The 25,281-nt window shown below is 37.2% G+C and overlaps 1 protein-coding gene across 1 annotated transcript; it reads right to left on the reverse strand.

Moving 5' to 3' along the window:
* Nucleotides 1–2,856: 2,856 nt before the first annotated feature.
* Nucleotides 2,857–24,815, reverse strand: LOC147633411 (uncharacterized). The gene is made up of 2 exons (XM_086805729.1): nt 24,595–24,815; nt 2,857–3,565 (listed from the first exon to the last, which is right to left on the reverse strand). Exons 1-2 carry the CDS (start codon nt 24,813–24,815, stop codon nt 2,857–2,859), a joined length of 930 nt encoding a protein of 309 aa, XP_086661855.1.
* Nucleotides 24,816–25,281: the final 466 nt, after the last annotated feature.

The following is a 25,281-nucleotide window of genomic DNA, read 5'->3' on the forward strand; positions in this document are numbered from 1 at the left end:
TGCATTAGTCTTCGGAAAGATTTATTTAAATTAATTCCTTAACATGAAGAAATTTGTGGGTATCCATGCATAGCTCTATGGAAACTATACCTTAAAAATCTTCTCGGAGTCCTAGCAATAGTTCATGCCCTGTACTAGAAATGCCATAAGACCTCTTGTCTAACTTATCTAATATTCCATTTCACTTGAGGAATATCAAAATTTATTTAGTTAATCTAATTATAAAATAATAGTTCTTAGGGAAACTATATTTGGAGAATGTGCCAAAATCACATATTTGACCCAATTAACATGAGGAGTTTTTTCTCCGCTTGGACATTTGGGAATTTTCGCTCGGAAAATGGGCATCCCCATTTCATGCCCCGTATGCCTAGACACTATTAAATATTTACAACATTGTATTTGGAGTCTATTCAATCTTTACAACATTGCATTTGCATTTAGAGTTGTAGAGACTCCCAAAAGATTTTATGATTTTTGACCAGACTATGGCACTTTTACAAAAGGCACAATTTACATTACTTTGGGCTCTATAGCATGGTCATCCTAGTAGTATGTTCCATAAATGTTTTATGAAGATAGGCGACCTTGGTCATGACCTTGTCCTCCTAGTGCATAGAGAGGTGGTTAGTAGATGAACTTTAGAGCAAGTTTTAATTTACAAACAATGCCATCCCATGGCATGATGGCCACTAATTTGGAGATTATTACGAGCATTATTGTTAGCTCATGGAATGAAGCGCTGGACTCACACACACACAATGCTCAAAGATAAGAAAACAAAAATGTAGTGTGTGAGAGAGATTGGTAAGCTCAAAGGAGAGAGATAAAGCCCTCGATAAAGGAGAGTACAAATGAGCAACAACCCTTATAAACTATGGATGAGGTTACTTATATACTAGCTAACCATATCATATATCTAACATATCCCCCTGCAATACAAATGTGAGATTTACAGAGATGGTAGAGATCAATTGTTAGCTCCTGGAATGCAGCGCTGGACTCACATACACACAATGCTCAAAGATAAGAAAACAAAAATGTAGAGAGTGAGAGAGATTGGTAAGCTCAAAGGAGAGAGATAAAGCCCTCGATAAAGGAGAAAGTACAAATGAGCAACAACCCTAAACTATGGATGAGGTTACTTATATACTAGCTAACCCTAGCATATCCCCCTGCAATACAAATGTGAGATTTACAGAGATGGTAGAGATCAATATGTGAAAGGGAAGAGGCCGGAAGGCCTTAAACTTTTCACGTAATAAGGCTTTACTGTAAAGATTTTCCCCATTGTCATGTGTACTATAATAGATGAGATTGATTTCTCGTGTATAAACCCTCCCTCAGGAGTAAGGGGGTGTGAAGGGACACAAAGATCCTCCATTAAACTTCTCAACCACACACTTCTTGCTTAGCCAAGACATGCACAAATTTTTGAGAAAGAAGCTGTTTCCAGATGTGGACTATCGTCACCTGCCCAACAAATGTAAATCACCCCCTTGGCATAGAATAATCCAAGATCTTGAGTTCCTTGAAAATATCTGAAGATATGTTAACTGCCTTACCTAGTGCTTACCTAATGCTTACCTAATGCTTAGTGCTTGGGCAATGCATGAACTTTGAAAGTTGAGACACCATAGTGGATGTCTGGCCGTGAGTTGCACAAATAGATTAGGCATCCGACGGTGTAATCATAAGTGGTTATGTCAAATGATACACCGGCATCCTGCAATCTAAGCTTAGTGGGAATTGTTTTTTTCTTGGCAGTTCATGCATATCTTGGTTGAGCATAAAGCAATCCAATGTTGCCATATCTACCTGTGAAACTAAGTACATGGCAGCCTTCACTGCTATAGTAGATTGTATATGGTTGATGAGGAGATTATTGGCCGATCTTCGTGAATATCAGTAGACACCCACTACTATTCTCACTTTCCATGTGCCTTGGGTGTCTACTATTTTCACTTTCCATATTAAACCTCTTGAACAGTGCCTTGAGATACTTTGACTGTTTAATGACTATACCATCATTTTGCTATATATACTGCATACCCAAGTAATAGTGCAAAAGACAAAGATTTGACATCTTAAAATTTGAAGCCTTGAAAGCTGTAATGAAATCCTCGTTGGTGCCTGTCTCACGACAAGGTCACGATCACGTCAACTACACAGAGAGAGAAGCAGCAAGAAAATCTAGCTTGTTCTTTTTCACATATAAAGTCCAGATTGTTTTGAAATCCATAGGCATCAATCTTCTGGCACACCAAGCTATGGGAGCTTGTTTCAAACCATATAAAGCTTGATTAAGCTTTGCATACCTCCTGCAAAAGGCATCATTCAAGAATGTGGTTTTGATGTCCAATTGAATGAAATTAATGCACGTGTTCAAACGTGCGAGCATGTGGTGAGCACGAATGTTAGGCACACAAGTAATCTCTAGTGTGCCGAAATTCCAAAAATAACAAGTACTTAATAAATGAATAGCCCAAAATAAAAGGTGCATATTGGTTGTACAAAAGAATGGTTGGTTGCACCACACGGTGACATGGATCTTGGCAAAAAGTGGATTTGAATTTAACTTGTTGACATGAATCTTGGCAAAAAGTGGGTTTGAATTAAACTTAATGTTAGGAATGGTCTCCTTTATGATGGTGAAAAAAAATATTGGATATTTAATGTAATTCAATAGCTTTATTTATTATAATTTCAACCTCTAAAGGTCTTTTATTTAGTTTCTTAAACTACCTTGTAATTGGTCAAAAATATGCTTAGACCCCAAGCTTGTAACCTCTTAAGGGGGGGGCGGAGGGGGAAGCAAACCTTGAAGTAAATATATGAAGGCAATCCACACCATAATTATAACAGAATTACAAAAACTGTAAACAGTAGAATCAGAATACTCATGGAGTTCATGCCTTGCAGAATCTGAGCTCTTGAAGCCGGGGCTGGCACTTCAGCTGTGAAGGGTAAGCCGGGAGGAGCGGCAAAGACTGCTGGAAAAGGAGCTGGCCGCGCCAGCGCGGGCGCCGGCGCAGGCGCCGGCGGCAGGCTGCTATTAGCGGCGGCGGGGGACTGTATGCTGAGTACTTGAGTGATTCCATGGCAAGCCACAAAGGCGGCGACGCTCTCCGGGCACATGTCTTTGTCCCTGATTTGAGCATTATTGAGCGTGTAGTTGGTGGCTGAAGCATTCACCACCTCCACCCTTGATCCATCCAAGAGCGTCGGAAGCAATGTACCCACCGGCAACATCTCGAGATCGTTGAAGCTGAAATTATTCCTCAGCATGTGGAACTCGGCGAAGTCCACCAAGAGCGCCTGCGGTATGCTCTCGCTCGCTATCGCCTGGTCCGATGGAATCAAAAGGGTTATGGGAGGCTTGAAGAGGGCTCTCAGATATGGAACAAGAAGCGCGCCTGTGTAGTATCCGCGGCCTCGCAGAGCCGTGAGGAGGCCCGTGATGACTGCATTTGGTACCTGCTGTGCATGCACAAGGCTTGCGAGCCCTAGCAAGACAACAATCACACAGATGTTGGCTCTCATGGTGGTGAAGAAGGGCAGCTTCCTGTCAGAACATCAATAAAAGTCTGATAATTTTGATTAGTAATTTGGAATCTGGATTACATCTCTCTAAACCATAAATAAATGCATGAAATAATCGAGTATAAATCAAAATTATTTGGATTACCTCTCTAAACCAATGATAAATGCATGCATGAAATGATTTCAAGGATAAATCACAATTATGACTTGGATTACATCTCTAAATCAATGCTAAAATAAACGCATGAAATAATTTCAAGTATAAATCACAATTATTTGGATTACCTCTTGCTAAATCAATGATAAATAAATGCATGAAATAGCTGGAAACTTAAGCCTAGGGTTGGCAATCATGTAGCTATTAAAAAAAAATGTTTTGAAATATAGGATTAAGCAAGATAAGCTAACTTGAAAGGTTATATAATCACCGGCAAATAATAACAGCGCCAGGAGGAATCAAGCTCGTGCTAAATGCATGTGTATCAAATTATACAGAACTGCTATGGTGATGGCAATATAATTAAACAAACAGAGAGTCAGAAAACCAACAGAAGGTTTTGGGAAATCTACCGAGGAAGGATTAACGATGGAAAAATTATGCGCAGCTATGAAGCCATGCAAGCGAAGCTTGTGCACTATATTTTTAAGGACTGACAATGGAAATATGAGGAAGGGTGGGCGATCAGCAGGTAATTGGAGACGGCGCGATGCGTGGCACATTGGCAATCACCGCATGCAAGATCGCCGGCATGCACAGACACTATCCATCCCATTTTTAGTAGGAGCACAAGCAGGTGACGTGAAGAAATTATTTCAAGGACGACCAGGGACCACGTTTTTTTAGTTGATCCAAATACTTAACCTTGATTTATTACTCTGTTAAAAAAGGGTTGAAGTTAAGACACACGTAATATTATTATACTCATGGAGCATTTTTTCGTGGAATTAATTGATTAGTCCCTTCCTACCACTACTAAACAAAAACTTTACAAATATTTTGTCTTGTAAGGTGCTCCTGCTGATCTCACTGACTTAAAATAATATCTCCGGTTTCTTTTAGCATCCAAAATTTAATGCTTGATTTGTGGAGATCGCTAGGTACACTTGCCAGTTCAAGCCTCTCTAGCTCTCACACCATCTTCTACAACCTCCTTTGCATTTTGCCCTTACCCCTCTCTCTCTCTCTCTCTCTCTCTCTCTCTCTCTCTCTCTCTCCCGCGTCTCCGAGACAGGGGGAAGGCACCAGCCATCCCTCTCTTTGTATTTCTTCAGATGGAGGGCTGGAAATGGGCAAGGCATATATCTCTCTGTTTGTCTTGATCATGGAAAAGGACCGCATCTATGTCTCTCTCTGCTCATCACAACAACCATCGAGGGGGGGCATGGAGTAGTTCAAGCAATTGAGAAGACCATGGAGGGGGTCACATGGAGCACTTAAGCTCACTCCAGGGGAGCAAGGGATTCTCTCTCTCTCTCTCTCTCTCTCTCTCTCTCTCTCTCTCTCTCTCTCTCTCTCTCTCTCTCTCTTCCCCCAATCGCCTAAGCTAGTGATGGAAGGGGGCATGGAAGTATTCATGTGAGGAGATTGTAGACCAATATGAGGAGAGGGAGGCATGTGTGCACTATTGTTTGCACTACTGCTTGCGATATTGCTTTATAGTCTCAAAGCTACTGTTTAAATTTTAATGTAAAAATTTAATGTCTGTGCATTGCACACACACCAACTTTTTGTGCATAAAAACTTAATGCCATTGCATGCATCAACTTTTGTACATAACATTTTGCCTACTAGGATGAGTAGAGAGAGACAAAGATTCTTCCTTATCAATGGGTAAGAAAATCACAAAAAGAGATGGCTTGCTCCTTTCCCCCTGCCCGCGCGCACTAGGGTGGTTGTACAATAAGGGTACTCACTTTTGATTAACAATAGCACGAAGGCACTACTAAGAAATTTTGGGAGGAGAATTGTAGAGCCTCACCAGTGCTTAAGAAAGTGTTATGAAAAAAAGTCTCAAAGGGTAGTATCTTCATCAAACATGGGGCTTGACTCAAACGAAGTTATATACTCAGTTTGTGGAGGCACATCCTCATCTCAATATTGGCAAAAGTTCTTTTAAGTTATACAAGACATGGTTTGCGTACTACTCCCATCTCAGTGTGACACGACTTTAAACGCAACTTTCCTTGTAGAAGCAGAATGTCGTGTATTATTGTAATCAAATTGTACAAATGAAGATATTGGTCCCAAGTACCTAGTGTAGAAATAGTGTAGGACCTTAACAAATCTATAATGGTGCTATTAGTTTCTTCGGTTTGGCCATTACTCTCAGGATGAAAAGAAGATGTCAAATCAATTTTAGATCCAAGATTTGAAAATAAAGCAATCAAAAAATGATTACAAAATTTAGAATCTTGATCATATACAATAACTTTAGGTAGGCCATGATGTGTAAAGACATGTTTAATGAAAAGATGTGTGGCTTGTGAAGAAATAATGTCTTTTTTCATAAAAAAAAATTGAACAAAATAATTGCAAAGACCTAAAGAAGAACGAACCTCAGCAACATTTTTGGAACAGGCCAAGTATTAATAGTGTGGAACGTTTTGGGATATACTCTAATATCTTCAGGTAAGAAATGTGACCTAAATATTCAATTTTCTTTTGAAAGAAAGAGATTTTCTTTGGATTACATTAGGGAAAATCGGGGCTTATTTCTGGGTCCTTTAGCAAAATGAAAAATAGGCCCTCAGCCAATGAGGAAGAAGCCACCATAATATTCACCAAAAAAAGGCAAAAATGTGTACAAAATAGGAGAAATACATGGATTACTTTGCTCTATAAAATTCTTAAAAATAGACATTCTCTTCTCTTCTCTTTTATTGTAATGTCAGATCCGAGTGGTGATAATTAGGATTCGTATAGGGAATCAGATTCTTAAATGCACACTTCCCACCTTCTCTTTTTGAATTTTCACCTTTTCCCCCTCACACAATTTTCCTTCCTTTTTGAATTTTCACCTTTTCCCCCTCACACAATTTTTCTTCCTTTTTTCACTTTTCACATTTCCTCCCTCTACCATTTTTACAAGCAAGAAGGCCATCTTCACACGTGCAATCTATCACAATTTCTAACACACTGGATGCAAACAATGCATGGATCCCTTTGAGAGTTTCTAAGAGGAGTTGGATTCTACTACAAACATCATAAAGAAGAAAGCATAGAGGTTCAACCATAGAGTTCATATCAAGCTAGAAAGGAAGAATACAAGGATTTAATGGGAGCAACTAAACACGCATCAAGGAGGTTCTTGTCCAGTATGTGTATATAAGGAGTTAAGTTTAGAGGTTTTACCTCGAGATCTTCCTCAACATAGACCAAATTATAAGTTCAATACATTAAGTGTAATTTATTCAAGGGAAACATCTATTCTAACCTGTGTTTATTTGTTATGTAAATGTATATCCCTTAACATACATAGAATGGCAACCAATTAAATTCATAATCGGTATTTTTGATGTTATGCATGGTTATATTGGCAAGAAACAATACAAAGGTCATTCTGCAAAATCGTTGGCCAAAGCAAGTACATTCTTTTGTAACCACTATTTTGATATTGCACATGGAAAGATAGCTTTTGGCACCTTGAGGAAGGCTCCTCTCCCCGAGTTCACAACTCTAGAATGGGAGTTACCAAGTGCAACAATAAGCCTAAAGCTAGCAAGCAAGAATCTTCCAAGAGGTTGCAGTGCAATCTAAAACCTCAAATTACAATAAGAATTGTTTGAGTAAAAATCACAATGCCGGTGATAGTTTTGAATACACGAATAAGAGTGTTACAGGTATATATTTTATCATATTTTTGATGAATTAATAATCATAGAAAAATATGTTGGATTTAATGTGTGTAGGAATCGGCTGAATGGAATGTGCTATTGTGCACAAGGTTATTATGTGCGAGTGTGCACAAAGTTATTTCTTGTGTAAAGGTCCAATAGCATTTATATTTGGGTAAAGGCTTTTATATGTACAAACTTTAGGAACTTTCATATGGTTAATAATATGTAAAGAAATACCCAAAAGTGGGAAAAGCAAGCCCACATTGTACGCACATCTATTATTAGCTCCTTGGTCTATTTTTATGAATACAATTCTCTAAATACGAGCCAAATACTCATGTCATGGAAGTGGAGCTACACTCATGAGGGGGGAGATTGCACCTAATCTTGTCTTGATGGTGATGTTATTCTATTTCTCTTGTCTTATGTTATCCTATTCTCTTTGAAATTAAATTGATTCAAGTCTCTGTTTTAATTTTTGAGTCTCACGACAGTAGTATCAGAGCTTTGGATTACTTCAAGCTTTTTGAAGCTGATCAAAGACTTATGGACAAAGAGGTGAAAGACACAAAGACACAAGTGATTTTGGTAACTTTTCAATTTAATTTGAAGAAGAATACGTTTATGTTTATGTTTATGTATGGTTGAAAGAAGTCTTGTTTTCAACCATTGGACAACAAATTCCCATCAATCTTTTGCCCAAAGGGTAAAGCAAGGTGGAAAACCATTAGTGGGTTTGTGAAAACCAAAAAACAACCTTTAATTTCACTTATCTTCTTCATAATCTATCCGTATGGATTGAATCAACAAGGGAAGAATCATAGAGACCCACAATTGGATTGCTAAACTAGTAGCAGTGTCTGAATTCCATAATGGAAGGCTAATATAAATCCTACAATTTAGAGATTTTTAAATTATCCTTCTAGAAGAAGAAAAAACATGTTGCGCCTATTTCATGAAAAGAAAGGAAGATCAAATTCTTATATATATATACATATATATATATATTCTTCTCTAAATTTTCTTCCTTCTTCTCTACCCGCGAGTGGCAACGGCGATGGCGACGGGTTGCATCTCCTATCAACTGCGTGCTGTGCTATTTTCAACCTAGAGAGGCTGGTCTCAAAGCTTTAACTTAAGCTTTAATTAAATATTAAATCTAAATTATATATATGAGTATATATATATATAGGGCCTCATATCCCTTTTATGTGCTGGCCATATTTACATTTTTCCTTCTCCTTTTCGCTGCTCGATTAGCTTTATTGCCAAGCTGAACTGACCCAAAAATGGTCAAAATTGACCAAACTGATCTGGAAAATTCTAGAATCAGTTTGCTTGGTTAGAGGCTTACTTTTTCCTATAAATAGAAGCCTCCCCCTTTGTAAAAGCTAAATGGTGTTTATGCACTATCACTCTACTCCTGTCCTGAGCCATCTACATTGATTTTTTTAATAATTGAATTGTTTTTGGCCTAATCCTCTCTAAAGTGAATTGGTGGCCACTATTGCTTCAAACAATAGTAGAATCCTCAATCTCTCAAGCCAAAAGAGAGCTTACAAGCTCCATGTAAGCTAATTTTTTTACTTTGTTTATAAATTTTAATAAAAAATCTATGGTTTTCTTGATTTTTATGAATTGCAGATGATTGAATTAAATTCAAATGCTATGCCTTTGATGAAAAGGCCACCCCCTTCTCTTCTTTACATTCCAACCTTTCTTAATCCTAAAAAGATTAACTAAGTGATTAATTAAACTCTTCTTATTGTTTACTCTCTTGAATTTAGAAAATTGTATAGATTAGAGTTCTATAATTCTAAATTGGGTTAATTAAGTTAATTGTAGAAAGATAAAAATGAGAAATGGTTAGCCATACAAAGGAGGTTATGGCAAAATTTTCCAAAATTTTGTGAATAAGAAAGTTTGTTTTTATGTTATTCCAAAAGAGTAATTCTCACCATTTTTGCATTTAAAAGAAATATTCTAATTACTCCATGTACATATTCACCTATGAATATGCATGGATATCATTGATATTAATTATTAAAATTGATTTCTATGCATAGAAAGATGCATAAAGAATTTTTTTTAATTACAAAAGTGTTATTCTTATTAAATTTGATTTCTATGCATAGAAAGATGCATAAAGGAATTTCTTTTATTACAAAAGTGTTATTCTTACTAAATTTGATTTCTATGCATAGAAAGATGCATAATGGAATTTTTTAACTACAAAAGTATTATTCTTATTAAATTTGATTTCTATGCATAGAAAGATGCATAAAATATTTTTTAATTACAAAAGTGTTATTCTTACTAAATTTGATTTCTACGCATAGAAAGATGCATAAAAGAATTTTTTTAATTAAAAAAGTATTATTCCTACTAAATTTTATTTCTATGCATAGAAAGATACATAAAGGAAATTTTTTTATTACAAAAGTGTTATTCTTACTAAATTTGATTTCTATGCCTAGAAAGATGCATAAAGAAATTCTTTTTATTTTAAAAGTGTTATTCCTATTAAATTTGATTTTATGCACATAAGTAGATGCATAAAAGGTTTTTTTTATATATAAAAGTGTTATTCCCATTGAAGTTGTTTTTTATGCATAAATAGATGTATAATGAATTTTTATATCAAAATTAGAATTCTCTTGAATTCTATGAGTATTTGATAAATGAATAATTAAATACTCTAAGAGAGAAATTTCTATCGTTTTATATTCAAACGGATTGTAAAAAGAAAATTCAAGAAATCTATCGAGATCAAAATATTCAGATAAATGATTAATTTATTTCTCATTGGAATTCGTAACTAATTTAGAAATCAGTTAAGTGAGTATTCAAAGAAAAAAATTCAATAAAATAGTAACTGAATTATCAAACCTTTTCGAGAAAGATAGTTCAGGAAAAATCTTATCCGACTCAAACCTTGAATCAAATTATGACCAAGACCAAACTCTTTCGTCAGTTTCGAGGAAAGAAGGAGTAACCAGTTTAGAAAAATACACTCAAAACTCCCGCCAAATATGAAACTAAGTTTGAGACCCTTCGAATTGATCTGTGGATCAAGGTTATAAAATTCGAGCAATTCTGGTATGAAATTTAGAATTCCGATCAAGGAGTTTTGGAGATACTGATTCAAGAAATACTCCTTGTATTCAAAAGAAAATCAAACTAAAAACTTGCAGAGAAACCCTGTTTTCTTAAAGGACTGTCTTACGCCAGAATGCTGGAGGGGGCAGAGGGGTCTCACAGCTCATCTCCGAGCCACTAGACTCTCCATCAACAAGAGTATGCCCTATAGAAATATCAGGCATACCAAGGGGCTCAACCACTTTCTCTTTAGCTTTATGTGATTTCATGTGAATCGGGATGTAAATGAATGATATGGGATGTGGATGCATGGGATGTGATGAGATGTGATGTGAATGAATGAGATGTGATGACATGTGAATCAGATAGATGTGAATGAATGGATGAGATGTGATGTCATGGGAATCGGGATGTAAATGAATGATATGGGAGATGTGAATGGATGATATGTGATGAAAATGGATGTGAATGTGCATGTGAAGAATGGATATGGATGTATATGTGAAGAATGGATGTGGATGTATGTGAAAGAATGGATGTGGATGTGTATGTGAAAGAATGGATGTGGATGTGTATGTGTATGTGAAGAATGGATGTGGATATGTATGTGAAATAATGGATGTGGATGTGGATGTGGATGTATATGTGAAAGAATGAATGTGGATGTATGTGAAAGAATGGATGTGAATGTGTATGTGAAGAATGGATGTGGATGTGTATGTGAAGAATGGATGTGTAAGTGAAAGAATGGATGTGGATGTGTATAGAATGAGATGTGATGTAAAGAGATGTGATGTGACATGAATATATAAGGATGTGAAGTGATAGATATGAATGTATGAATAGATGTGGGTAGTCGTACATGTGAATGATTGGATGGATGTGGATGAATAAGATGAGATGTGTATGAATGAGATATGATGTGGATAGATGTGATGTGATGTTATGTGGATAGAATGTATGTGATGGGATGGTGACTTGAATGAATGTGATGGATATGAATGAATGTGATGTGATAGATGTGAATGGATGAAATGTGATGTGAATGAATGTGATGTGATGTGATGTGAAATGGGATAGATGTGAATGAATGAGATATGATGTGAATGGATGAGATGTGATGCGATGTGAATCGGGATAGATGTGAGGTGAAATGGATGTGATGTGACGTGATGTGGATTGGGGTAGATATGAATGGATGAGATGTGAATGAATGTGATGTGATGAGATGGATGTGGGTAGATGCGAGTGGATGAGATCTAATGAGGATAAATGAGGAAAGATAATGTGATGAGATGAAAATGATGTGATTGGATGAGAATGGGAATACATATGAAATGGATGTGGATTAAATAATGTGGATTGATGTGGAACAATGTGGAAAGACGAGAGTTCGTTATAGAAAATCTATTTATGACCTATTTTTAAATGACTATTTTATGTCAAGAATGTTGGGGAAGCATTTTGACCGTCTTGTGAATGAGGTCGTGGAGACCTAACTGATAATGTTGCAACTAACGGAGAGTCAATGGAGGATGTCCCGCGTAACAAGGTTGGCCAAGGTCTTGACCAACCTTGGTTCGATTTAAATGGTGAGCTTCTGATACGGTGGATGAGGGACTAAAGAAGCGGCCTATGAGTAAAGCGCTAGCCGAAGGATCCTAGAGGGTGCTAAAGGTTTGAATGTAAAGAAGAGAAGGGGGTGGCCTTTTCATCAAAGGCATAGCATTTGAATTTAATTCAATCATTTGCAAAAGATAAAAATCAAGAAAACCATAGATTTTTCATTAAAATTCGTAAACAAAGTAAGAAAATTAGGTTACATGGAGCTTGTAAGCTCTCCTTTGGCTTGAGGGATTGAAGGTTCTACTCTTGTTTGAAGCAATGGTGGCCACACCAATTCACTTTGGAGAGGATTAGGCCCAAAACAATTGAATTATTAAAAAATTCAATGTAGATGACTCAAGACCGGAGTAGAGTAATAGTGCATAAACACCATTAAGATTTTTCAAAGGGGGAGGCTTCTATTTATAGGAAAAAGTAAGCCTCTAACCAACAAAACTGATTCTAGAATTTTTCAGATCAGTTTGGTCAATTTTTAACCATTTTTGGGTCAGTTCAACTTACTTTTTGGATCTAGATTTGAAACAGGAGAGAGGAGAGATGAAAATATCTCATTTTATTGATTAAAGTTTGGGGGTAATGATGAGAAAAAGTCACCTACTTCATGAGGGGAGATCCCCACAATGAGGTGTCAAAATTCAGTTCTTTATTTCTTTTCTTTGGTCCTTAGTCCACTCTTCATATTATGTGAGCATTTACTCATTTTTGGAGAGGTTTTTCTTTTATTTTTCAATTTATCTCCTCCCTACATTTGGATTAATCTCATTGGCCTGTCAAACCTTTGTTTGGACCTTAATCCAAATTTTTTTGAAAACAAGGGCCCTTAGGCTAAGGTCTTTTATGTACATTATAATTTATTTCTAATGCACCTTAGGAATTTCTTTTCATACTTCTGTTTCGGGGGAATTTATTTTAATAAGAAGGGATATTTTTCCATCCAAAGATATCTAAAAACTGAATTACCTCTCTCTAGAATATTTTGTCTCTTTAGGACAAGTAGAAACAAGATCTTTTATTATTCTGAAAAGGGGATTGATTACAGGGGAAGAAACTGGACATCTTGAGAGGCTAGGGAGAAATCTTACATCCTCTCCCACTTGAAAAACGCGAGATGTCCTCATCTCGCAAACTGGGGGTAATCCGGGCATCTGTTCGGCTGCTTTCTCCCAGGTGGCATCTTCAAAAGGGTAGAACTTCCATTTGACTAATAATTCTCTCAGAATTCTGTTCCTGAGAACCTTCTCTCAAATGTCAAGGATTTCTTCAGGTTGGAGTTCCATCTACCCTTGGGTTGAAGAAGTTAAGACTTCATTATTAAGCACATGATTCGGGCTCGTCGGTACATACTTCTTAAGTAGGCTGACATGAAATACATTATGTACTTTGAGATGAGGAGGCATAAGAATTTCATAGGCTAAGTCACCTATTTTCTTTGTAATCAGATATGGCCCGTAGTATCTGGGGGGGTATTTTCTTGTACTTCCCAAGAGATAGAGAACTTCTTTTGGGGCATACTCGAATGAAGACCATATTTGCTTTTGGAGGATTTTACACCACTGTGATTGCAAGCAAGGATGCTTCTCTGCTAAGGGCATCTTCTACCACATTTTCTTTGCCTGGGTGGTACTTGATTTCAAAATCAAATTCCTACAGGGTCTGCATCCACCTTCTTTGGCACATGTTGAGATCCTTCTGAGTGAAGATCCACTTTAAGCTCTGATGATCTATCATCAAAGTGAATCTTTGACCCAGTAGGTAATGTCTCCACAACTTCAAGAGGGCATAGAATACTGAAAGTAGCTCCAGGTCGTGGACAGCATAATTTCTCTCATGCGCTCTGAGTTTTCGGGATTCATAGGCCACTACATGACCTTCCTGCATGAGCACACCTCCCAGCAAAACCACTGGCATCAGTTACTACCTCAAAGGGTAGAGAAAAATTTGGCAACTTCAGAACGGGATTAGTTACCAAGGCGGTCTTTAGCTTATCAAAAGCGCTTTGACACCTAGCAGACCATTGAAACGGGATATTCTTCTTGAGATTAGTCAGGGGGAAGCTATGAGAGCATACTTAGGTATAAAAATTCTATACCAACCAGTTAATCCCAAGAATCCCCCTAACTTCTTTCACTGTCTTTGGTTTAGGCCAATCTATGACTGCTTGGACTTTTGCAGAATCTGGAGAAATTTCGTCTTTGGATACCAGAAAGCCCATGTATTCGACATGGTCGACAGAGAAAGTTTTTGCAAAGAGTTGGTGCTTCCCTAGAATCTCAAGAACTTTACGGACGTGAGTATCATGGTCCACTGCATTCTTTGAGTAAATCAGAATATCATCAAAGAAAACAAGAACAAAATCATCCAAGTATTCTCTGAGAATGTCCTGCATTAGGCGATTGAATGTAGCTGGGACATTTGTCAATCCAAACGGCATGACAGTAAATTCATAGTGCCCATAGCGAATATTGATGGCTGTCTTCGGGATATCTTGATCATTAATTTTGATCTGGTAATACCCTGATTTTGATCTATCTTTGTGAAGATCTGGGCTCCATTTAGCCTGTCCACAAGCTCATCAATTCTGGGGATAGGATACTGATTGAGACCTTTGTAATCCACACAGAGCCTTAACGTTCCATTCTTCTTTTTCTGAAAGAGAACTGGCGCTCCCCAAGGTGAAACACTAGGTCTTACAAACCCTTGTTCTAACAGCTACCTAAGTTGTTCCTTGAGTTCAATGGCTTCACGGATTGGCATTTTGTATGTGCGCTGGGCTACTAGCTGAGCTCCGGGGGTCAATTCTATCTCATGATCTACTTCCCGAATTAGAGGCATCTCAGTTAGCTTTGCTGGGAATAAATCATCATACTCATCACTTAACCATTCTGGTTCTTTAGCCTTTAGCTTTGTGTCTACCGGATTCATTTTGACAACATAAATGAGCTGCTTCTTTCTAAGTCCTTTCAATAACCTAGAAGCTTTTACTAATTGCAGATCTGGGGATCCAAAAATTCCAGTTCCTTGAACTTTACTCCCATGAAGGTCATGGAAGGAAATGGTTCCATTGTGATAGTGAATGTCATCTTGATTTTTGTGGAGCCAATCCATTCCAAGGATTCCGTTGAAAACTCCCAAAGGTAAGACTCAGAACTCGTAGTCAATTACATTCCTATCTAGATTAAACTGAATACAATCTATCTCATGGTGAGTGAAAAGAATCTTCCCACTGGCCAATTCAACTTGCATAGGTTTCCCTGATTTCTGTTCTAAGACTAGCTTATGCAAGCATTCTGGGGAAATAAATGAATGATTACTGCTTGAATCAATCAAAAGCTTAAATGGCTTACTCTTGTACTCAGCTGGAGCATGGATGACAGAGAATTGACAATTTGGCCCTTGGTTTTCAATCGCGGCATAAATCTGACCTCTTTCCTCTTCTACTACTTTTGCTATCGTAACTGCTCTGGCTGCTCTGCAGATTGGGGCGGAACTCTTTCTCTTTAGTTACCCCAGTTCTGGGAGGGAGTTCTGAGATTACTCTGAACACAGGCAGATGGTTGAGCTGGAGTCCTCCTGGGATTGCCTTGATTTTGGTGAGACGTGATGACTGATACAAAGGGGCTGGTCTCTGCACTCTGGGTCCTTGACTTCCCTGTCCTCTTGACATGGCAGGAGTCGGGCAGTCTTTAAGCTAGTCACCAAAACCCTGACACCCAAAACACCTGCTCTCACTTCTAAGCTCATCCCTCTGAATCCTTGAAAGAGGTGGGATTCAAAAGTGTTCTGAGGGAAGGGTCTTCCTTCACTTTTGAATTTCCTAGCATCTTGATTCTGATTAGGGCCTTGCTGCCTCTTTGGGAGTGGACCTTTGCCATTCTGACAACTTCTGCCATTGAGACTGGTTTGGCATTTTTCACTAAAGTGTCCAATGGCTCGTTCATCCCTCAAATGAATCTAACAATCCAAAAGTGGAGAATATTTGAGGAGAAGGGCAAATGCCTGATGGTATTCTTCAATTGTCCGGTTATCCTGCTTCAGTTCCAAGAACTCATTCATTTTGGTTTCCAGGAAGCCCGGAGAACAGAACCTCTTCCTGAGGTAAGCTTTAAGATCTGACCAAGTCTGGGTATTTTGGTCGAGACGGTTTGTCTTGCAATGGTTCCTCCATGCGACCCTGGCTGTTTCCACAATTTTTAATCTGACGAGAGCCATCTTGCTCTTCTTGTTATAATCGGTTACATCAAAATACTCTTCCATTGCCTCGATCCATTTTTCCTCTACTTCTTCTAACTATTCCCCTTCATCCTTGAAGGGACCAGGTTGGGATCGGTGCAGGGCTTTACGAACGTCCGGATCTAACTCTTCATCATTGGTTAGAGGATCTGGCTGCCTACCACGGGCCGCGCACCTCATGATTCTAACAAAACGATATTTTTGTCAACTTAACTTTGTCATCAGATTTATGACTATTTAATTTTTGAGATTTATTCTTAAACAAATAAATATTCCATCATAATTCTTGAAAACAAGATTCACTCTGATAATTTTATTAACCAATATTCACAACCACAAAAACAATTTGAAATCTTTTATAAAACATCATTTATTATCAAAAGTTTTTGATATATACATAGAGCATCTCGGCTCCAAAAGTCACCGCCTCAATCGCATACGCATAAAAAGGCGATATTGCAATGGAGACATGCTATGATATACATGACTCATCACTGATAATGGTGCTGTAATTCTTCTCCTAGGAATAAAGCGGCTAAGAAGTCTAAAAATACGACAAGAAATTATAAAATTTCGGGGTGAGTGATTATAGAGTTGTACATAATGAACAACTCCTAGCCTTATCAAGGTCATGGCTAGCAAGATATTCTGTGCGAGTCTCTGTCGTTGATTGGTATTGACGCGAATACTTTGCCCTCCAGAGAACCACATATGCTGACGTCGCTCTACTAGATCTGGAAAGTATAGATCCTCAAAGTGAACGAGCGAGTCTCACTCTCCTTCCTCGGGTTGTAGTAGCGGAGTTGATGAGATTTTCGAAGGCAAAGGCGATCATGTCCTGACTCTGGGAGAGTCCAGGAATGCTAGACAGGTTTGGGGTATCTATCTAAAAATCTAGTTCAATTTATGAGTTTTCAATTTATGAAGTTCATTTCAAACATAATCTTAACAAGTGAAAACATTATTTCCCAGATTTACTTTAAAATTTTAGGCAATTTATGCTGCTATTTTGTAAGTTTACAACAACGCTCTGATACCTGTGAGACCCCTCTGTCCCCTCCGTGCACCGGATTCCCAGTTGCTAATAGCGGAAGTAGCTTCCTCTTACGTGGGGGCAGGGTTTCCCACTCGGGGCCTCGCCCTCGAATGTCCAGCCACGAGACTAATTTGGTGGTCATAAATCGGGAGAATTTTCCTTGCCCAAAAAACGAGGATGATTCCACCTTTTTGATTTTCTTAACGAATTTTCTAATGGGGTCAAGAGACTAAACTATCCTTCACCTGTTTAAACCAGATAGAAGGAAAACTATCACTGACTTAATTTAAAGAAATCAACGCTTTTTTCCTAACCGAAATCATGCATAGCCGTTGATCTAATCATTTGAGAAAATCAACGCTTTTTTCCTAACTGAAGTCAAGCAGCACAACCACCATTGATCTACTCATTTGAGAAATTCTTCAGGTTTTTATTTAACTACTTAAATTCTAAGCGTATTCCTATTATTTCAATTTAATTATTAAAACTCCAGTGATTCCAGCCTACCCCATCCGGCCCATGCCCAACCACTGGAATCGATAGAACAAGACAATTACTCACCCACCCATAAGTAAATGCCTTTCTTAACTTTTGCTTTCGAATACAGATACACACACACTCCTCTTTAAAACTTTAACATATAAAATAATCCATTGACAAACAATTATTGGTTACAGATGTCATAACTCAAAAATTCCATCCAGTCCCTTGTTTCTCAATAAACAGTATCACTCTGGACTCTCCGTTGAGATCAACTGGCTGGTTAGCAAACGAGATCCAGTAAAACAGATTACAATAATCATTTTGTCCATCATACATATCTTCCACGACATACGTATGGGTGTCATAGGCACCGCGAGCCCGTGCATCTTCTGGTCAGAACCCTCCAGGATCCTCCTTAGGTGTCCTGGCACTTCACTCAAAGGATCGCTTCGTCGGCCCCTCGCTCGTCATACCGGAAGCACACCATTTTTCAACCATACCGAGGCTGGTCAAGACCTGGGCAGGCTTTGCCGCGTGAGCCGTCCTTTGAACACTCCCCACCAGCTGTTGCAATCAAACTTCCCTTAGAAAAACATATACCATATGCTTCCTCCAGCTATCTGGCTTGTCGTAAGACAGTCCTTTAAGAAAACAGGGTTTCTATGCAGGTTTTTAGTTTGATTTTTTTTTTAATACAAGGAGTATTTCTTGAATTAGTATCCCCAAAACTTCTTGATCGGAATTCTAAATTTCATACCAGAATTCCTCGAATTCTATAACCTTGATCCACAGATCAATTCAAAGGGTCTCAAACATAGTTTCAGACTTGGCGGGAGTTTTGAGTGTATTTTTCTAAACTGGTCACACCTTCTTTCCTCGAAACTGACGAAGAGAGTTTGGTCTTGGTCATAGTTTGATTCAAGGTTCGAGCCGGATAAGATTTTTCCTGAACTATCTTTCTCGAAAAGGTTTGATAATTCAGTTTACTATTTTATTGAATTTCTTTCTTTGAATATTCACTTAACTGATTTCTAAATTAGTTACGAATTCTAATAAGGAATAAATTAATCATTTATTTGAATATTTCGATCTCGATAGATTTTCTGAATTTTCTTTTTACAATCCGTGTGAATATAAAATGACAAAAATTTCTCTCTTAGAGTATTGAATTATTCATTTATCAAATACTCATAGAATTTAAGAGAATTATAATTTTGATATAAAAATTCTTTATGCATCTATTTATGCATAAAAATCAACTTCAATGGGAATAACACTTTTATTAAAAAAAATCCTTTTATGCATCTTTCTATGCATAGAAATCAAATTTAATAAGAATAACACTTTTGTAATAAAAAATTTTCCTTTATGCATCTTTCTATGCATAGAATTCAAATTTAATAAGAAAAACACTTTTATAATAAAAAAATTCTTTTATGCATCTTTCTATGCATAGAAATCAAATTTAATAAGAATAACACTTTTATAATAAAAAAATTCCTTTATGCGTCTTTCTAAGCATAGAAATCAAATTTAATAAGAATAACACTTTTATAATAAAAACATTCCTTTATACATCTTTCTATGCATAGAAATCAAATTTAATAAGAATAACACTTTTATAATTAAAAAATTCCTTTATGCATCTTTCTAGGCATAGAAATCAAATTTAATAAGAATAACACTTTTATAATTAAAAAATTCCTTTATGCATCTTTCTAGGCATAAAAATTAAATTTAATAAGAATAACACTTTTATAATAAAAAAATTTCTTTATGCATAGAAATCAAATTTAATAAGAATAATACTTTTATAATGAAAAACTTCTTTTATGCATTAGAAATAAATTATAATGTGCGCAAAAGACCTTAGCCTAAGGGCCCCTGTTTTCAGAAAATTTTGGATTAAGGTCCAAACAAAGGTTTGACAGGCCAATGAGATTAATCCAAATGTAGGGAGGAGATAAATTTAAGAATAAAAGAAAACCCCCCTCCAAAAATGAGTAAATGCTCACATAAGATGAAGAGTGGACTAAGGACCAAAGAAAAGAAAAAAAAAACTAAATTTTGACACCTCAGTGTGGGGATCTCCCCTCATTAAGTAGGCGCCTTTTTCTCATCATTACCCCCAATTTTTAATCAATAAAATGAGATATTTTCATCTCTCCTCTCTCCTGTTTCAAATCTAGATCCATAAAGTAAGCTAAACTGACCCAAAAATGGTCAAAAATTGACTAAACTGATCTGGAAAATTCTAGAATCAGTTTTCTTGGTCAGAGGCTCACTTTTTCCTATAAATAGAAGCCTCCTCCTTTGAAAAAGCTTAATGGTGTTTATGCACTATTACTCTACTCCTGTCCTAAGCCATCTACATTGAATTTTTTAATAATTCAATTATTTTTGGCCTAATCCTCTCCAAAGTGAATTTGTGGCCTTTATTGCTTTAAACAAGAGTAGAACCCTCAATCCCTCAAGCCAAAGGAAAGCTTACAAGCTCCATGTAACCTAATTTTCTTACTTTGTTTACAAATTTTAATGAAAAATCTATGGTTTTCTTGATTTTTATGTTTTGCAAATGATTGAATTAAATTCAAATGCTATGCCTTTGATGAAAAGGCCACCCCCTTCTCTTCTTTACATTCCAACCTTTCTTAATCCTAGAAAGATTAACTAAGTGATTAATTAAACTCTTCTTATTGTTTACTCTCTTGAATATAGAAAATTGTGTGTAGATTAGAGTTCTATAATTCTAAATTGGGTGAATTAAGTTAAGAAAAATAAAAATGAGAAATGATCAGCCATATAAAGGAGGTTATGGCAACATTTTCTAGAATTTTGTGAAAAAGAAAGTTTGTTTTTATGTTATTCCAAAAGAGTAATTCCCACCATTTTTACATCTAAAAGAAATATTCCAATTACTCCGTGTACATATTCACCTATGAATATGCATAAATATCACTGATATTAATTATTAAATTTAATTTCTATGTATAGAAAGATGCATAAGGATTTTTTTTATTATAAAAGTGTTATTCTTATTAAATGATTTCTATGCATAGAAAGATGCATAAAGGAATTTTTTTATTATAAAAGTGTTATTCTTATTAAATTTGATTTCTATGCATAGAAAGATGCACCTTAGGAATTTCTTTTTAAACTTCTGTTTTGGGAAAATTTATTTTGATAAGAAGGGATATTTTTCCATCTAAAGATATTTAAAAACTGAATTACCTCTCTCTAGAGTATTTTCTCTCTCCAAGTAGAAACAAGATCTTTTATTATTCTGAAAAGGGGATTGATTACAGGGGAAGAAACTTGACATCTTGAGGGGTTGGGGTGGAATCTTACAATGTACTTCGTGAAGTCCTACCTAGTACCCCGAAGAACCCTCAATCAATGTCTAAAGTCCCTCTAAGTACTCCCAAGCACTCCCAACCACTATCTAGTGTACTCATAAGTACTTTTTGGACTACTTTGGAGTGGTCTTAGCCACTCTCAAGCACTTTTTGGAGTGCTTTCAAATGCATCCTGGAATTGTTTCTAGCGGTCTCAGGCACTCCCAACAAGCAATTTGTGAAGTACTCTTAGGTTTCTAAAGTACTCCCAACTACTCTCAGGTACTCACAAGTACTCTTAGATACTTTCTAAACTATATCCATGTACTCTCAAGAACTCCCACAACAAGCACTTTTTGGAGTACTTTTAGGGACTTTCTAAAGTACTTTTAAGTACTGTTAGGTTCTTTCTAGAGTACTTACAAATACTCTACTTTCTAAAGTACTTCCAAAGTACTCTTAGAAACTCCCAAGAACTTTTTGGAGTACTCTTAGGTACTTTTTGGAGTACTTTCAAAAGGTCTCAAGCACTTTTTGGAGTGCTTTCAAGTGGGCTCAGGCACTGTTAGAATATTTCTAAAGCACATCCAAGTACTCCTAGGTACTCCCAAGCACACTTGGGGTACTCTCAGGTAATATCCAGAGTGCTCTTAGATGTAAGTTGTAATTGCAATTGTAAACAACTCTTGTAGAGTGATCTCTTTGTTTTAACTATAAATTTATATGGTGTCTTGTCACATGTGGAATTCTATAGAAGATTTCAAGACAAACATCCTCGCGTGAATATTTCCCTTAGATGCTTTGAGGGTCTCAAGCCTTGTTTTGTGTGCAAATTGAAGGACCGAAATACTTGTTACTGTGAGTATCATGTGTAGCTTGTGTATCATATGTAGCTTGTGTATCTTAAAGATGCCTTCAATCAAATGCGACAAGGGATATTTGGATAGCATGGATTGGCTTGTAACTGCAATTCTAAAATCTATGTTCCCGAAATAGGTGGTATTACATGTGCAATAGCAAAATCTACATTTCACAGCCTGACAACTCTTTGGGAGTCCCTACTGTGTACAAGATCAGAGAATTCGGCATTCCACTTAAAGAGATGCTTGTTAGGAATGTGTGGTCAATGTGGTATAGGAAGGATCGCATTGTGTGCTTCAAAGGAGCATGATGACAAATACTTGGTAACTATCAAGATTTTTGCTGATGTGGAGACACAAGAAGTGGATGAAGAGGGCCACACAAGAAAAAGAAAGGATCTTGTAGTTTGGTAAGTAGGGTGAAAAAGTTTCATTTCTTTTTTCAAGGATAAGTTAACCACTTTTATCAAACATAACTATATTTACAGATGACGGGCTGACCAATTCAAAGATTATTTACAAAAGCTCCCAGATGATGTGGTTGTCTCAGTGGTGGTGGATTTTGCTAAAAATTAATCTTTCAAAGAGTAGAATGAGATCCAATCAATGCATTGGTATTCAAACCAGGTGACCATCTTGGTTGACATCTCTTACGTGCGCTCGGCAATGGGCAATATCAAAAAGACCACCCATTTCTATATCTCTGATGACAAGGTCCATGACGCCTTGTTTGTGCAGCAGTGTTTTCTTTTACATAAGAATAGAGCAGCAATCTAAAGCGGCATTGGGTGTGGTCTGATGGTGCAGCATCACAATTTAAAGCAAGGCATCCATTCTACTTTGTTGCGAGATACTTCAAACTCATTAGTTTTGAGATGATGCATAACTATTTTGGTTCAAGACATGGCAAGGGTGAGCATGACAGGGCTGGAGCAGTAATCAAGAGAGCGCTAACAAGTGAGTAGTTGAAGCCAGATGGATGGACATTAGACAATGTAGAAAGTGTGGTGGAATTTCTTAATGCAATGAGCAATGGTGGAAACCACATGTTTTCCACAAAAGGAGTGAACCAGGTATTTTGGAAAATCAAGGTTGGTGATGTACAAAGAGATATACATTGGGATTGCATGCGTGTGAGTGGATCATGCTCTTTGCATTGTGTGAATGGTTACTCAAGTATAGATAGGCATGCATTGAGATGTAGAAACTTGTCTTGTTTTTGTGATGCTTGTGTGCACAATCAGTGGATGAAAATGTGGCAGCACTTGAGGATAGAACCCAACAAATATTATGAAGATATAGATAATGTTTCAACAAGCAATGATGGTGGTGATGATGTGCCTATGTATTCTGGTCACCACAATGATCTGAGCAATGCCCTACGCATAGGGTATAACTTTGCAGTCAATGCCAAGGAAGAGGCTCTACACCAAAGCAGTTGACAACTACGACCAAGAAGGATGCATGGCACAATCACATAAAAAAGGACTCCTTTGTGGTTGAAAGACATTTCTATGATAGAGTGGAGGCTCATAGTGATCTATACATCCTACTTGACAATAAACCTCCTGCCATCCTTTACTCACACTTGATTAGATGCCTTAAGTTTCCCTTGTATCATGTGGAGGGTGAGCCAATTGTATACATATTAACTAGTGAGGTATACGAGGACATATACAACAACATGCCTTTTGAAGACATGCCATAGATGTAATCTACCTTCTAGCTCTGTAAGGGAGAAGATAATTAATTGCATGTGCCTATTAAGTTTACTTGTCATCGATGCAGTGGAATCATTTGTATCATGGGCAGCATGTTTACTTGTCATCAACGTAGTAAGTTTACCTATCATTAGCATAGAAAGTTTACTACAAAATCAGTTGTATCATAATTCAAAGGGAGCTTAAGAAGTAAACAACAAGATCTACCCACTGAAGAGATCTTAACCACGTTCAGAAGTTAGTAAAGAAAATGAATGCGAGGATTGAGTGAAGCATCCATGTACAAAGAATACTATAAAGGAGAACCATTTTTTGACTTGCACCGAGACTACAAAGGAAAACCAACAATATGCTGCACCAAAAGTACTACATCCATGTAAAAAATTTACATATGTTCAGTGACAAAGTGTTGTAGAGCACTACATCATCAAGGTACAACAAAAGTATAAGGCGATATAGGGGAGCTAACTTTACATGGCACTTGGTCTACCACATTATCATCCTCTAACAACTCCCTTGCGCATCCAGTCTCCATAGGACAATATGTGAACTCAAGAGCATAAGAACTCTTCTATGTACTGCATGCTGTGATCTTACATTGAAAACATCATCTTCTACAAGAGCCCTGTGCTCAGTTGACTCCACCCACCTATGCACAAAATCCAAAACATCCCTTCCTAGAAAATTCATCCACTACCAACAACAATGTGTTCTTGTTGTTGTACTCTACTGGCAAAGCCCAGAATCTCCTCAAGGTCTTGAACAGAATGAGTTTTCCCCTATACTCAAAGGAAGCAACCCCACATATTTCTTGGCCCACCCACCTGGCCAACCTATCCTTTACAGCTTGCAAACACAAATCAATCCTTATTTGCAAGTTTGCCAACTTGCAGTAACTCCATACAAACACCTTTGCTATTTGGTTCACAGCCAAGATGAAGAATGCGACATCCTTCCTCACATAGTGAACCACATTAGAGTCCGGCCTCACAACATTGAAATCGTCATATGATAAGTTGGGAGGCTCTTTGCTTTCAAATGTCATGGGTGACCATTACAACACCTTTTAAATCTAAGATCAATGCAGGAAGATCTGGCTTTCCTACATTTCCTACAAGGTTCTTGGGCTGAGGTTTAGGTAGCACCCTTTTGATATGCACATGTTCCTGGACGGGTGGGTCAAGTTTGCTACCAATCACTCGAATTTTAACAACAACAACAAAGGAACTTGGTCAAATGCCTTGAAAAAAAATTTACAGTCTCATAAATAGTACAACACGTTGTTGAGATTCAAGCTCGATGTCAGCTTGTGCTAGTTGCACTATGTACTGGCATGTTAGGTAGTAACATGTGTGAGACGTAAATGACCGCATCCAACTGGTCATAGTGTGTGGACAGTAGCTAGGGTTAGCTGTGTGTGGACACAACACAAGTAGTGTGTTGTAGCTTATAGATTATGGCTTTATGCATTGTGTGAGATGGGACATGGCTTCCCTCTATGGTTAGGGCTT

This window comes from Cibotium barometz, chromosome 12 (assembly GCF_041138505.1).
Source record: "Cibotium barometz isolate CiBa-2024 chromosome 12, ASM4113850v1, whole genome shotgun sequence".
NCBI classification, from domain to species: domain Eukaryota; kingdom Viridiplantae; phylum Streptophyta; class Polypodiopsida; order Cyatheales; family Cibotiaceae; genus Cibotium; species Cibotium barometz.

Coding starts and splice junctions, on each gene's coding strand:
- LOC147633411 (XM_086805729.1), bottom strand. CDS start 24,815: ATGACATTTGAAAGCAAAGAGCCTCCCAACTTATCATATGACGATTTC. Junction 3,566..24,594: donor GTAAAGGATAGGTTGGCCAG/GTGGGTGGGCCA, acceptor ATGTTCTGACAG/GAAGCTGCCCTTCTTCACCA.